At 42.0% G+C, this 12,099-nt stretch overlaps 1 protein-coding gene across 44 annotated transcripts in view; it reads right to left on the bottom strand.

Moving 5' to 3' along the window:
• rims2a (regulating synaptic membrane exocytosis 2a) overlaps positions 1 to 12,099 on the bottom strand; it is a 153,636-nt gene that overhangs the window by 104,047 nt on the left and 37,490 nt on the right. For 43 of the 44 annotated variants that reach the window (XM_051956843.1, XM_051956845.1, XM_051956852.1 and 40 more), the window contains one exon: positions 3,751 to 4,028. In XM_051956843.1, the coding sequence (XP_051812803.1) occupies positions 3,751 to 4,028 (278 nt within the window). Of the gene's footprint in view, positions 1 to 3,750; positions 4,029 to 11,227; positions 11,761 to 12,099 lie in introns of those variants that run through there. The other variant, XM_022204527.2, reaches the window with a different exon arrangement.

Raw genomic sequence — 12,099 nt, 5'->3', positions numbered from 1 at the left:
ACATGCAGCTAATGCGAGATTCTTGGAAGAAGGTGAACAGAGTCCTAATATGTACAAAAACTGAACCTGTGTATTCAGTATGGTGTAAGCCCACTACGTGTGTTGTGTAGAACGAAGGTTGAACCGAGATACTCACTGCTAAACAAAATGTTTAAGCCCAAAAAGATGCTTCTAATTGTACATGACACAACATTAATTTGAACTCACATCTTTTACAGTTACAAGATTTTTTTCTCTTTCACTCGTTACAAAAAACATCAATATCTATGCCAGCATTAAAAATACAAGGACAGTAAACCATAATGAGTTAAATGGAACTCAGAGGTCATTAGCCGTATTGTTTGAACCTGAGCCTTTCCTCCTCTGACATGTCAAAACATGTCTCCTGAAAGAAAACAAGTAACTTTCCATTCTGACCAGTGTAATAAAAACTCATTCTACTAACTTTGGGTTTTTACTGGGTTGCACAGTAGTTTGGTGATTAGCGCGGAGCTAGAAGATCCCCGGTTTGTGTCCCGGCCGAGGCCTGGGATCTTACTACATGGGGTTTGCATGTTTTCCCCACGCATGTGCAGGTTTTCTCCGGGAACTCCAGCTTCCTCCCACAGTCCAAAAACATACATCCATCCATTATCTATAGACCGCTTAATCCTCATTAGGGTCATTGGGGGGTAGAGTCTATCCCAGCCAACTGAGGGTGAAGGCAGGTGACACCTGGACAGGTAACAGCCTATCACAGGGCTACATATAGAGACAAACAATCACACTCACAGACAATTTAGAGCTACCAATGAACCTCAGCATGTTTTTGTACTGTGGGAGAAAGTTGGAGAACCTGGAGAAAAGCCACACATGCACAGGGAGAACATACAAACTCCATGCAGAAAGATCCTGGAAAGGGATGTGAACTGGGGATCTTCTAGCTGCAAGGCAAAAGTGCTAACCACCACACTGTGCACACTGTAGGTGTGAATGTGATCTGTTGTCTCTATATGTATCCCTGTGATAGACTGTTACCTGTCCAGGTGTCCCCTGCCTTCACCCTCAGTCAGCTGGGATAGACTCCACCCCATGATCCTAATGAGGAGTAAGCGATGCGTGGATGATGGACGGATGAATGGATCGATGGGTTTACTTCTTAAAAGGTGGCTTACATAACTTGTCAAACTGAAAATTAGTTTGAAATCTTTAGTGTTTGATTGTTGGTGTTGCTAATTGCCAACTGGACTCAATGCAAAGTTTTAGGTGTCACTAGGTGCATCTTTATATCAGGACAATCTGTCCATAAAATGTCATTACATAATAGAAACAATTACCAAAACTACAAAAACCAGAAGAAACTGGACTATTAATGTCAGTCAACTACTTGTGCATATTATTGAAGCAGGGCAGTGTTGTATAAGGCTGATGAAATCTATAAAACGGGAGCTGAGCTTGTTCACGCTTCTAAACTGAGGCAGGCTAAGTTAGAAGAAGCAGTGATGAACTGAAGTGTGCAAAGCTACTCCATGTTGGAGTGGGCTGGGCTGGATGTTAAAGGGCCAGTCCAGGCTGAGTTTCTCCATTTTCCTCATCTAACTTGGCATGCTGAACACTGCTGTTGGCTGGCTGAATGTGTTTAAAAAAATGCAGAATCTGAAGAAATTCCTCCAGTGAGTATGTTCCAATCCCAGTGTAATCATTGTTGTTTCATCAGCTTCACCCAACACTGCAGCTGTCCCGGTGTATCAGTGTGTTCATTCAAATGACACCTCTGAGAGCAAGACAAATTAAAAGCCTTTCCAAGTTATTTCTCTTTATAAATAGACCGTCAGCTTTCTCTCCCTCCTTTCTTCAGCAGGACAGATCCAGGAGTTAATTTAAACATTCTTTAAGATTAATGAAAGTGGATTTTGGTGCTTATGCAGTGGGAGTTCTATTTATGGACTCCCTGCTATCCATCATCAGCATTGTCCTGTGAATTTTCAGACAGCCAGTTTCCTGTTGAGTCACTGCAAATGTAGGCAATGCCAATGCCAGAATTGCTCCCTGGTACCATCTCCACCTCTTAAGCCATGCAATCAATTAATATACATTGGCAAGGGCCTGGACTGGAACAAAAAGCGGCTGGATGACTGGATGCTTGGAGCGGTCTGAGTCGTGGTCACGCCTGCATCACTCCGATGAGTTCATAGAACAGGAGCTTTGATTACAACTTCTAGGTACATATGATGTTCTACTCTTTGTTGTGTTAATGTACAGTGTCCATTCAGAAGATTTAACAGGGGTAAAAGAAGAACAAAATTCCATCATGGCAGGAGAGAAAAGTATGTATGTGGGAGTTGTAACACTGCTTGAGTTACTAAATGGGAGAGGTATATTAATTATATCCATCAAAACATCAGTTTGGAGAAAAAAATCAGGCGATTGAGCAAAATCCTTGTCTTTCGTTTTGGTTTTAAGTGTATTAAGAATTCATTTCAACGGCAGAACTGAATGTCTAGAGACATGCTGTGAACACTGTTTTGTGCATGTGCAGGTTTGTCCCTATGGTACACAAGCAGGTTTACCTTCAATGTTAACATGAATCGTGAACAGATGCCTTTGTTGGGTTGACAGTCATCCTGAACCTCTCCCATAAATATGTGTGTGTACATAATGTCTACACAGCTATGTGACTCTGGGATAACTCTGGGTTTCCTTCTGGGAAGCTACGACATGTAGCCCACATTTCCCATATTCTCATCAGTTTGTTTGGTCTCGTGAGCAGGGAGGAGAGGCATCGAGACAAGGGCATTTATTAGTCAGTGGGCTATGGTTGCATTGAGCAAATGTTGAGCTACATTTCATCTCAGAAGGAACAAACAAGGACACGAGAGAGGTTTTCTGAAAGTGTTCTGCTGAGATTTCTGCTGTTGGGGTAAATTCTAGAGAGCGTACATGTATTGAATGTAAGCTTCTCTTCCTCCCTTTGAAGAAAGAGGAAGGAGCCCTCATGTGGACATCAAAGTAACTACCTTACTCAACACCACCGGATATGGGATTCACAAACATAGCATGTCCATACTGTCAGCATCTGAGACCGTGCTACTCAGAGCAGGCATTTTGTGAATATGACAAATAAAGCAAGACGTTTGGCATTGTAATGAGCCTGCTCTTACTTTTCTACTCCAAAACATTCTAATAATCCTTCATTTCTATGTAATGCAGTGTCTGAACTGGCCTACAAACAATCCTGATGACAAAACAGAACTATTTACACAATAAATTGCAGTTTCTATCAAAAATAGACAGAATATGAATAATTGCAAACACCCTTCACCTGCCAGTACCTCATCCTGGCTGAATCAGACTTGCTACCATCTGTGTTCATATGTACTGGTGTGTGGTATGTGCATGTGATGAAGAGCGACTGAGTGGGTGGATGACTGTCCTAGAATTGCTGAGTTAGTGCCAGAGACAGTATATGTGTATCTGTCTCCTTTATAGGCCTCATGGGCTCCATGTACAAGCAGTTTTATGTGGGCCCTTGACTGGCTTGCTAGGAGACTTATGCCAGGCTTGAATCACAGTTCTGCACTACCTGTACAACAGCCACATAGATCAGCGCTAATGCTAAAACGCTCTATACAGTTAAATCACACACCTTCGTGGAGTTCTCTATGTCTCAAACAGTTTTCCCTGATGAAATAAGCCGCCTGAACTTACACAAAAAACAATGCATATGAAATATGTAGAGGGTGTGCTTTTGTTTCCACACATGGAACTGACCTGTCTATGGGTGCGTCACCGTGTCCCGAGTACCTTAGCCCTGAACCGTTGTCAAGGGATGCCTGTCTCGGCAGGAGCCCGCCGTGAGGTCTTCTGTCTGACGCTGGTGTCAAGTCCCCTGAGGCTCCCTGGTAGGGGTATAGGGATGGGTCCTGCAGTTTGGCCTTCTTCCCCTGTGGTCCACCCTCAAAAACACCCGGCCCCGAGCCGTAGAACCACGCCCCCGATTTGGTGAGGATTTCTTGTTGTTTTCGGCACAAGTTGCATACCCACATAACCTGCAGGGGGGGAGAAAGGGGGAGTTAGCATCTTGACACAGGTAGAGGTTGCCTTATCTAACCTATGATGAGCTGTAATGGAGTGATTGGTGTATCTCTGTTATCCAAAGCTGAGACACAAGTGACATATCGCTGTTGTTGGGTGAAAATCTTTTCATATCCAAAATGAAAACTTTAAGGAATCAGAAAAAAACTAAGTTAGTTTTTAAAATATTTTTCAGTTTAGAGTTTTCACCCCACAGCGACAATATTCATAAACATTATTAACGGTTTATGTTGATGAGGTAAATGATGAAATCTATTACACATGCAGCAGCCATTGATATCACTGAAAGGCAAAGAGATATGGGTTCCAGATATGTTATTATTATTCTATTGTTATTATTATTACACATTTTTGTCCTGTGAGTCTATTCTCTATAGGTCTCTTAGCGCCAGTCAAACTTAGTTATATATTCTATTTTTTTGTCCCTTGTTATAAAATAGGACATTGCTACAAAACTCTTGTTTCTAGTTAGTAAACAGCAACAACAGAGAGGGTGCAGAGGTTACTCACACCTTACTAAAGGTACATTCTCTTTCTGTTGTGCTCTACGAGGATAGAAGGGATAGAGGTTTATACTGCGCTGAGATGTTACATTATCTGACTCTACAGTGCAGTCTCCCAGCAGCCGGCTTAACACATTAGCCTCATAAATCCAGGCACGGACAGGCACCCTGATCACTGTACACATATGTACACACACTGACTAAACGGTCACACTTAACATTCTGTCAAGAGTCATATTGTAGAGAAAAATCACATTATTCTACTGAATAACTTCACTGTTATGTGGAACAGTGTAACCTGAATGATACTCAGGCATGCTCCAGGTAGCCACTCCTCTCTAATTAACAATCAGTGACTTAATGTGATATCTGAGTGTGTCTGAGAGGCCTAATAGCTTGCTCAATGATTGACAGGCCAGACAGCCAGCGGGGCAGCCAAGAGCCACTGCAGCCCTCCCACCCCAAGCACACACTCCCCGCCTTTACAGTTCCAGTGCTGAGTCAGTGCATTACTGTTATTAGTATGAGCGGGTGCTGAATTGACTGATATGTTTTTTCAACATTAATTGAACTTGCTTGAACTGTGTCAGTCTGTACAGTTGCAGAGGTTCAAAGGCTGGATTTGTAGCCATAGCCTTAAACCACAACTGCTTATCTCAGTGGCTTCTTGGACCTGAAGCAGAGGGAGACGCTGTGGTAGAAACTCAACAAATGATCACAGGGATCAGCAACGTAAAGCAAGCGATGTCATGACACAGTTACAAAAATAGTTTTCATGAGGTGTTTGGGTGGAGTAGAGGAAAAAACAGTCAACTAATTACACAGTCTAAGATTAAGTCCCCAGCTGCTGTGGCTGGCTATGTCATCAAACATTTTAGCATTCATGGTGAGGAGTAAGACAGAAATCATGTCCTTTTCACTTGACTGGTGACTTCTTGGTTGGACAGTGCAGGATGCTTGTACATATTAGGCAAGGATTATATAAACCTCCACTGGACTACATCGCTACAGTCTTTTGTGATGTTGGCAGCCTGCTACAGCGTCATCAGACTAATAGGAAGAAAAACAAGAGCTGTTTTCATGTTTTAAACCATAATGAGCAAGACGGTACTTTGTGAAGCAATGATGGTTGACTGTTGTTAGGTAGAGATTGCATGGCCTAGAAAAAATGTATCTATCACACTAAGTACTACAAAGGTTACCCTCCACTGTTTAATCTTCAATTCGTAGGAATGTTCAAATGTTTTTTTCTCTGGGGTGTAGTACCAAGAAACAAATCGGAAAATAAGTTCTTCTATTGTATTAGGAGAACAGAAAGAGCAAACTTTAACGATAAAAGGAAACAGTAGCAATCCTTTTTAATGATCCTGTATTGAGCCATGAGTAATTTGCTTAGTTACATTTCAAATACAGTGCAAAAAAACCTTAATATTCACAAAAGGCAGCATGTACTTCTATGTGATATTGACACATCAGGCATTTATGACCAGCTATCAGTGTTACAGATGGGCAATAACTGATGACTGTGCTGACACACAATGGAAGCAGGGAAGCTACAAACTGCTTTATGTGTCCCAGAGGAATGTAGCCGGTGAGGCCGTGACTGCCTCATTTAACCGGGGTCATGGTGAGAGCTCTAGTGAACCATGAGTCATCGCCTAAGACCTGGGAGCCACTTAGGCCAGTGTTCCTGCTAATCAAACACATTTACAGCCATCACTTCATATACATGGACATTGCACACATACTTAACCCTCAAGCGACCGAGTGGGGTCATTTATGACTCCAGCCATATAATTATATTTGCCGTTTTTATATCTTTTATCTGAAAAATGTTTCCTACCATGAATTTGTCAATCTACTTGTCCTGCAGCTGCTCATAGTTTTTTGTAGAGATCGGCCAACTGGTGTGACAAGGACAATGGAAACTTGTCTGGGGTCACTTATGACCCCAGACAGATGTATAGGTTTTTCACTATTGTAGGCCTTAGTTTTATTTATTTATTTCTACCTCTAATCGCTATATTTCAGTGTGTTGCAGTGCACTATAGCTGGCAGACCTACATTTTTAGCCACAGCTGCCCTGGGGCAGACTGACTGGCTGCCAATCCACTCCTACAACCCCTCTGACCACCACCAACATTACACAGCATACACATTCATACACCAGTGGAAGTGGCAGCACTGGAGCTCAGGTGGGTAAAGTGTCTGCATTGGACAAACGGCTCTGCCCCCTGAGCCACAGCCGCCCCTAATCTAAATACTTCTCTGCATGTTACATTGCACACATACAGCCAAGATGTTGTGTAGATTTTGTTTTTATGTACTTTTGATTTACTATTGATGAAACAAAAGGAATAAAGTTTTAAAAGAAGTGGCAGACAAAGCGTGTCTAAATAAATGTTATTGTGTTCTTACAATGCATCATATTGTTCATATGGTTTTACTTTAGCTCTGAGTCAAAAATGATTAAAATCCATGAATAATTACAGAAGGTTATTTTAGAATATCCATCTTAAAATGCAGTGGAGTGGAATAGGTAAGAAAGCACAAAAAGAGGCACAAAAGTAGACATATTCCTGTGTAAAATATGGTGGGGTCATAAATGACCCCAGTCGGTCATTTTAGTCGCTAAAATAGCTTGGTCGCTTGAGGGTTAAAGTGTGCATGTATGAGCATGCATGTAAACTCTGATTTGAGTAAACAGACCCAGAAGAATGTATTTAAAAATGAAAGTTTCACACAAAGGAGTCAGTGAGAGACTAAAGACTAGTTTCCTTCTTTGGATTTATGCTTCAAGCAGCAGGGATCTGGTAATCAGAGACCTGCCGTGGAGATTCAGCACCTCGAGTGGGTGGTTTAGATGAGAGGTCTGCTGAGAAAACTCACATGTGCAGATACATGTTTCCAGATACCAGACAGGGAAAATCCCACATCTATTAGGGCACTGCATCAAAATCATCCAGTATGTACCAATGTTCTAAAAAGAAAGCAAAATAGCAGCTATGAATTACAGGGAAAAAAATACCTAAAAATTTGTCAGTGCAGCTGAGATTACTAAAACTAAAAACTAAGATAACTGGTCTTAAATGCATTAAAGTGGTGACAGTTTCAATGATGGATTCACATAGGAGACAGAGCAGGAAGTGCATAGCAAGGCACCACACAGAGATATAAGTGGAGGAGTTAGAGGTGGTGGGAGTGCACATACAGGCATCTTCAAATCCAAAAATATACCCCAAATACAACATTCCAACCTCCGTGAACATTTTAGTTTAGTAATAGCCAGTGAAGGCAGTTCATCCTGTCTGTCCTAGTTTCTGCAATTTAATTAATAATAGTACTCTTAACTTAAAATGGCATGCCTATTTTATTTACACACGAATGATTTCAGTTGGAAAATGTGCACGCATGTTTGCACGTCATATATCCTGATAAGGCACAGCAATAAATTAACTGCAACATGCATTTCAGAGTTAGAGCTCTATTCATGAAGCAGATTATGTGCTACCTGTGGTTAATTACTGAAATCTGCCCTTCTCTCTGCTGCAGCCTATGACCTACATATGTACCCCTCCAAACTGCAATTAACATAGAGTCAGTTGCTGTGCACCTCTCCAGTCTGCCAATAATAATTAACCGCATTCTCAGCCCTTGGACTGCACATGTCAAGCTCTTTTATCTCATCAGTGAATACCTAATAGCATATTAGTATTCCAAAAACACAGGCCAACAAAACGTGCACGGGTCCAGCGAATGTTGAGCACACTGAGCTTCAGACATCAATACTTGGATCTGATTTGTACTTTGGAATGGAGTCAGAATGAAAATGGATGTTTATACAGTTTGTTAGACAAGAGGAGCAAAAAGTAAGGACAATGCTGAGCTAAATCCCCATTTATCCAAAACACTAAGTGAACTGCAAAAAATGAAAGTACTCTTGTTTTGAGATTGATGACAGTGCAGTTTTGAGATTATCCACATCTTCTGAAGGGGTTACATGGTCTGCAGAGACTAAAGAGTTTCATTATCTGACATGAAAGCACACTGGATATCTGCTATGAGTTTCTTTTTTGAAGTAATATGTTCTATGCTAAGGAGACACAGTATAATCAAATATATTTAAGTTAAAACGGGATTTGGTATGATATGATGCTGTTTAAAATTACTGCACAAACTAGTTTCTCAGATGGTGAACATTAGTAAAAAGCTCTGCTCATGCTCATGCAGTGTGACAGTAACAGAAACATGTTGTTTCATTCACTCCGCTTTTTTCCTCACGTTTTTTTTGTCACACTGGCGACATCACACGGCATGAGGCTGCTAACAGTCATTCTAGGGATGCAGTCCAGAAACAGAGTGAGCTCACCCCACACTGACAGGAAACTGTAATAACCCCTTTTCTCTTACTGACCACACTGACACAACAACACAACAGATGCATGTATCCACAATGACATGGACACACACACAGATCAGGCAGCTGTAATAGCCCGGGGTATGTTCACTTTCATCGCAGCCATTTGGCTCAAGACTCTCCAAACATACACACTTCCCTTTGGCTTAACTGTTCACGGCTGAGCGCAGACAGGGGGTTGGGGGGCTGTGGCCCTCAGGCGGGGCCATTTCTCCCTGTGTTTGCACATTTCATAGTCATTGAACCTGCAGTTAAAAATAGAAAGCTAAAACACCTAGCGCTTCCAAACGTTACAAACACCAGGAAGATATATACTCTATTAAACGTGCTATAGGCTGTTTACTGAGGCACTGAATTAAGGGAAACAAACACCAAGTGCCATGGGATCAATAAATAATTTCCTTTCTCATAGTTTCTCTTCAGACCAAGGGTGTTTTCAGCGATACCAGCAAATATAATCTTCCAAAAATATGTGTGTGCTTAGGGAACTGACAACAGCAAAAGCCAAGTATGCGATTGAAGGACGGCCTATATTTGACAGAAAATATTTATCCATTCCAAAAATGTTGTGTGCCATGTAGCTTGTCACGAAAGATAAAGTGATTTAGATTTCATAAACAAAATATCTTTTGTGGCAAATAGTCCAACCAGTATGACAGTAAAGAAAATAATGCATACCCTTCAGCAGTGTACTCTACATGTAACACCTCTTTTGTGCCTGCTCCATTCAAATTTTTCCTGAAGGAGTCAAACACTCACAAACCAGCTAGATTTTCAGCAAGAGAGAGCACTGAGCTCTCTCTTGTGGCCATTAAACTGCACTACAACATTACTTAACACAGGCTCCAGAGTGAATCAGCAGTATCCTTTCAGGCATATCATGCCCTAATGAAATTCCAATGTTAAATTAATTACATTTTTACATTCTTTCATTTTGCATCCATTCATTTATTCCTGGCTGGATATAAAATGCAATGATTGTGTTGATTCCAAAATCAGCAGTTTAAAGTTTAGATGGGCCTTTATCGTGATTGTCATCCCTGCAACATTGGTATTATTTGAGAGATGATAGAGATGACTTGGGCGTCTTCGTGGGCCATTGTCTAAGATGCACCTTGGACCCACATTTGGCTTTTTCTAGCATTCTAAAAAAGAAAAAACAATCAAATCTAAAGCTAAAGTAAAAAGTAGAGATAGTATAGGCTGCAATATTGATGGGCCAGTAAATGAACTGTCATAGGTATCATATTGCATTGCTGTTCCTCTCCTTCACCTGAACTGGGGTGAACTGAACCACTCATTAAAGACTCATTGTTCGGGTAGTGGAGTGTTCCTCGGAACATCCCAGTTTGGACAGAGTCCAGCTTAAGCACATAGTCATCAATAAGGATTCTATCTACTACAGTCCAGAGCAAATTACTGCCTCAGCTGGGGGCAGCATGAGTGTGATGGGCCGCAATGACAGGCACTACAATGCACCAGTAAAGGGTATCAGGACAGGTAAAACCCCACTGTTATTCAGTGGCGCAGATTAGCATTCAATGAAGTACGTTTTCCTGCAAAGATCTTCATTTATGTCATGTTTACTAAAACACACTGTAATGCACCTAAACCAACCGACCAAATACACAGATGCATTTTTTTTACCTGTCCCCCCTATCTCCATGAATGCTGTATATAGAATGTGGCTTTTGAGGCAAAAATTAAAAGTTCACACAGCCTCTTTGGTGTGATTCATTAGGCGGCCAATGAGAATGAAAGGAGAGCGCCTACATTCACATGCCCCAACACTGGCTGCACGTGGTGAATTACATTTTAATGAGCTTCTAATTTTAGTGTGCGCGCCAGTAATAATAATAGACTCGATGAATATTTATGCTCCTTGTTTGAAGTTCAGAGACACAAGAAAGAGGAGGGAAACACTGTAGAAATCCAATATGTGGCTGTACGCAGAAATGGCAGAGATCTGTCAGACTCACACCCCCTTCAGCCGCTCTATGACCTAAATAAACGCGTTAAATATAAAATTTGACAGACATGAGGCGCGCTCATTGACGGAACACATACGGTCGGTGGTTCATTTGCGAAGCGAATGTCAGGAAAATATTACAATGAAAGCCGTCACTGGATATGCTGTCAGGAATTACCGCACTGTTCCCAGAGAGTGTTGAAACGGTCACAGTTCTGACAAACAAAATGACCGTTGAAAACGCGCTGCAGTCAGCCAGCTTACCCATGGTGTCGCTGAGGGAAAACATCGAGCCTGTGCGCAAAGATCGCCGTCTGTGAGTCCTTCTAATGGAGTGAAGACCGTCCGCAGCTTCCGCTCCTGAAAATGCAGAAACTGCGCCGACCTTCAGCACCGTGGACAGCTCCAGGTCCAGACAACAGGCTGCCTCTGCCGGACAGCAGCTGCTCCAAAACACCGTGAAGGTTACACCGGGAACTCAGCTGGCCACATCGGAGCCAAGAAAACCCAGCTCTGTCGTATTTCCTATTACTAGACTTAAAAAAGGACGGATTCCAGTCTTGGATGATTACACTGGACGCATCAAACAATCCAATGTCAGCAGAGGAAAGAACATGTGAGGTGAGCAGCAACGCGTCAAATCACGTTCTGTTTCTCACCAGCATCAACAGAGTCAGAGCTGTGCCGGACTTGATCGAAGCTCATTAGAAATGCGACGCGTCCCAACTCTGCTCCCACAGTCCAATGGAGAGGCAGAGCAACGCGCTTATGGAGAATAACCCACTGTTTTCCCTGTGAGCAGTAACGGGAACACTGTCGTTTTCCGAGCCAGTCTGTGCTGTGAACGTGTCCCGAGCTTCAATAAAAGATGCAACACGGATCCAGCCATGTATTTCTGCCTATGTGCATGTTAGACAACCGCAGAACCACGAAATGTGAACCGAACACGCCAGAGGATGCGTTCTGGTGCAGCTGGAATAACTGTCAAATAGATGTGTGTTAAAAGCGACTTTATGTGAAGCAGTCAAGACTATATGACAGCTTTTTTTTCCATAAATCCCCAACACTGATGACTCATGTAATTATATCAGTTAATGAATTAATTAGAAATGGGTGTTGGAAGATTTATTGTCAAA

The sequence above is a fragment of the Acanthochromis polyacanthus genome, chromosome 12 (assembly GCF_021347895.1).
Source record: "Acanthochromis polyacanthus isolate Apoly-LR-REF ecotype Palm Island chromosome 12, KAUST_Apoly_ChrSc, whole genome shotgun sequence".
NCBI lineage: Eukaryota > Metazoa > Chordata > Actinopteri > Pomacentridae > Acanthochromis > Acanthochromis polyacanthus.
This window is presented reverse-complemented; position numbering and strand designations above follow the sequence as displayed.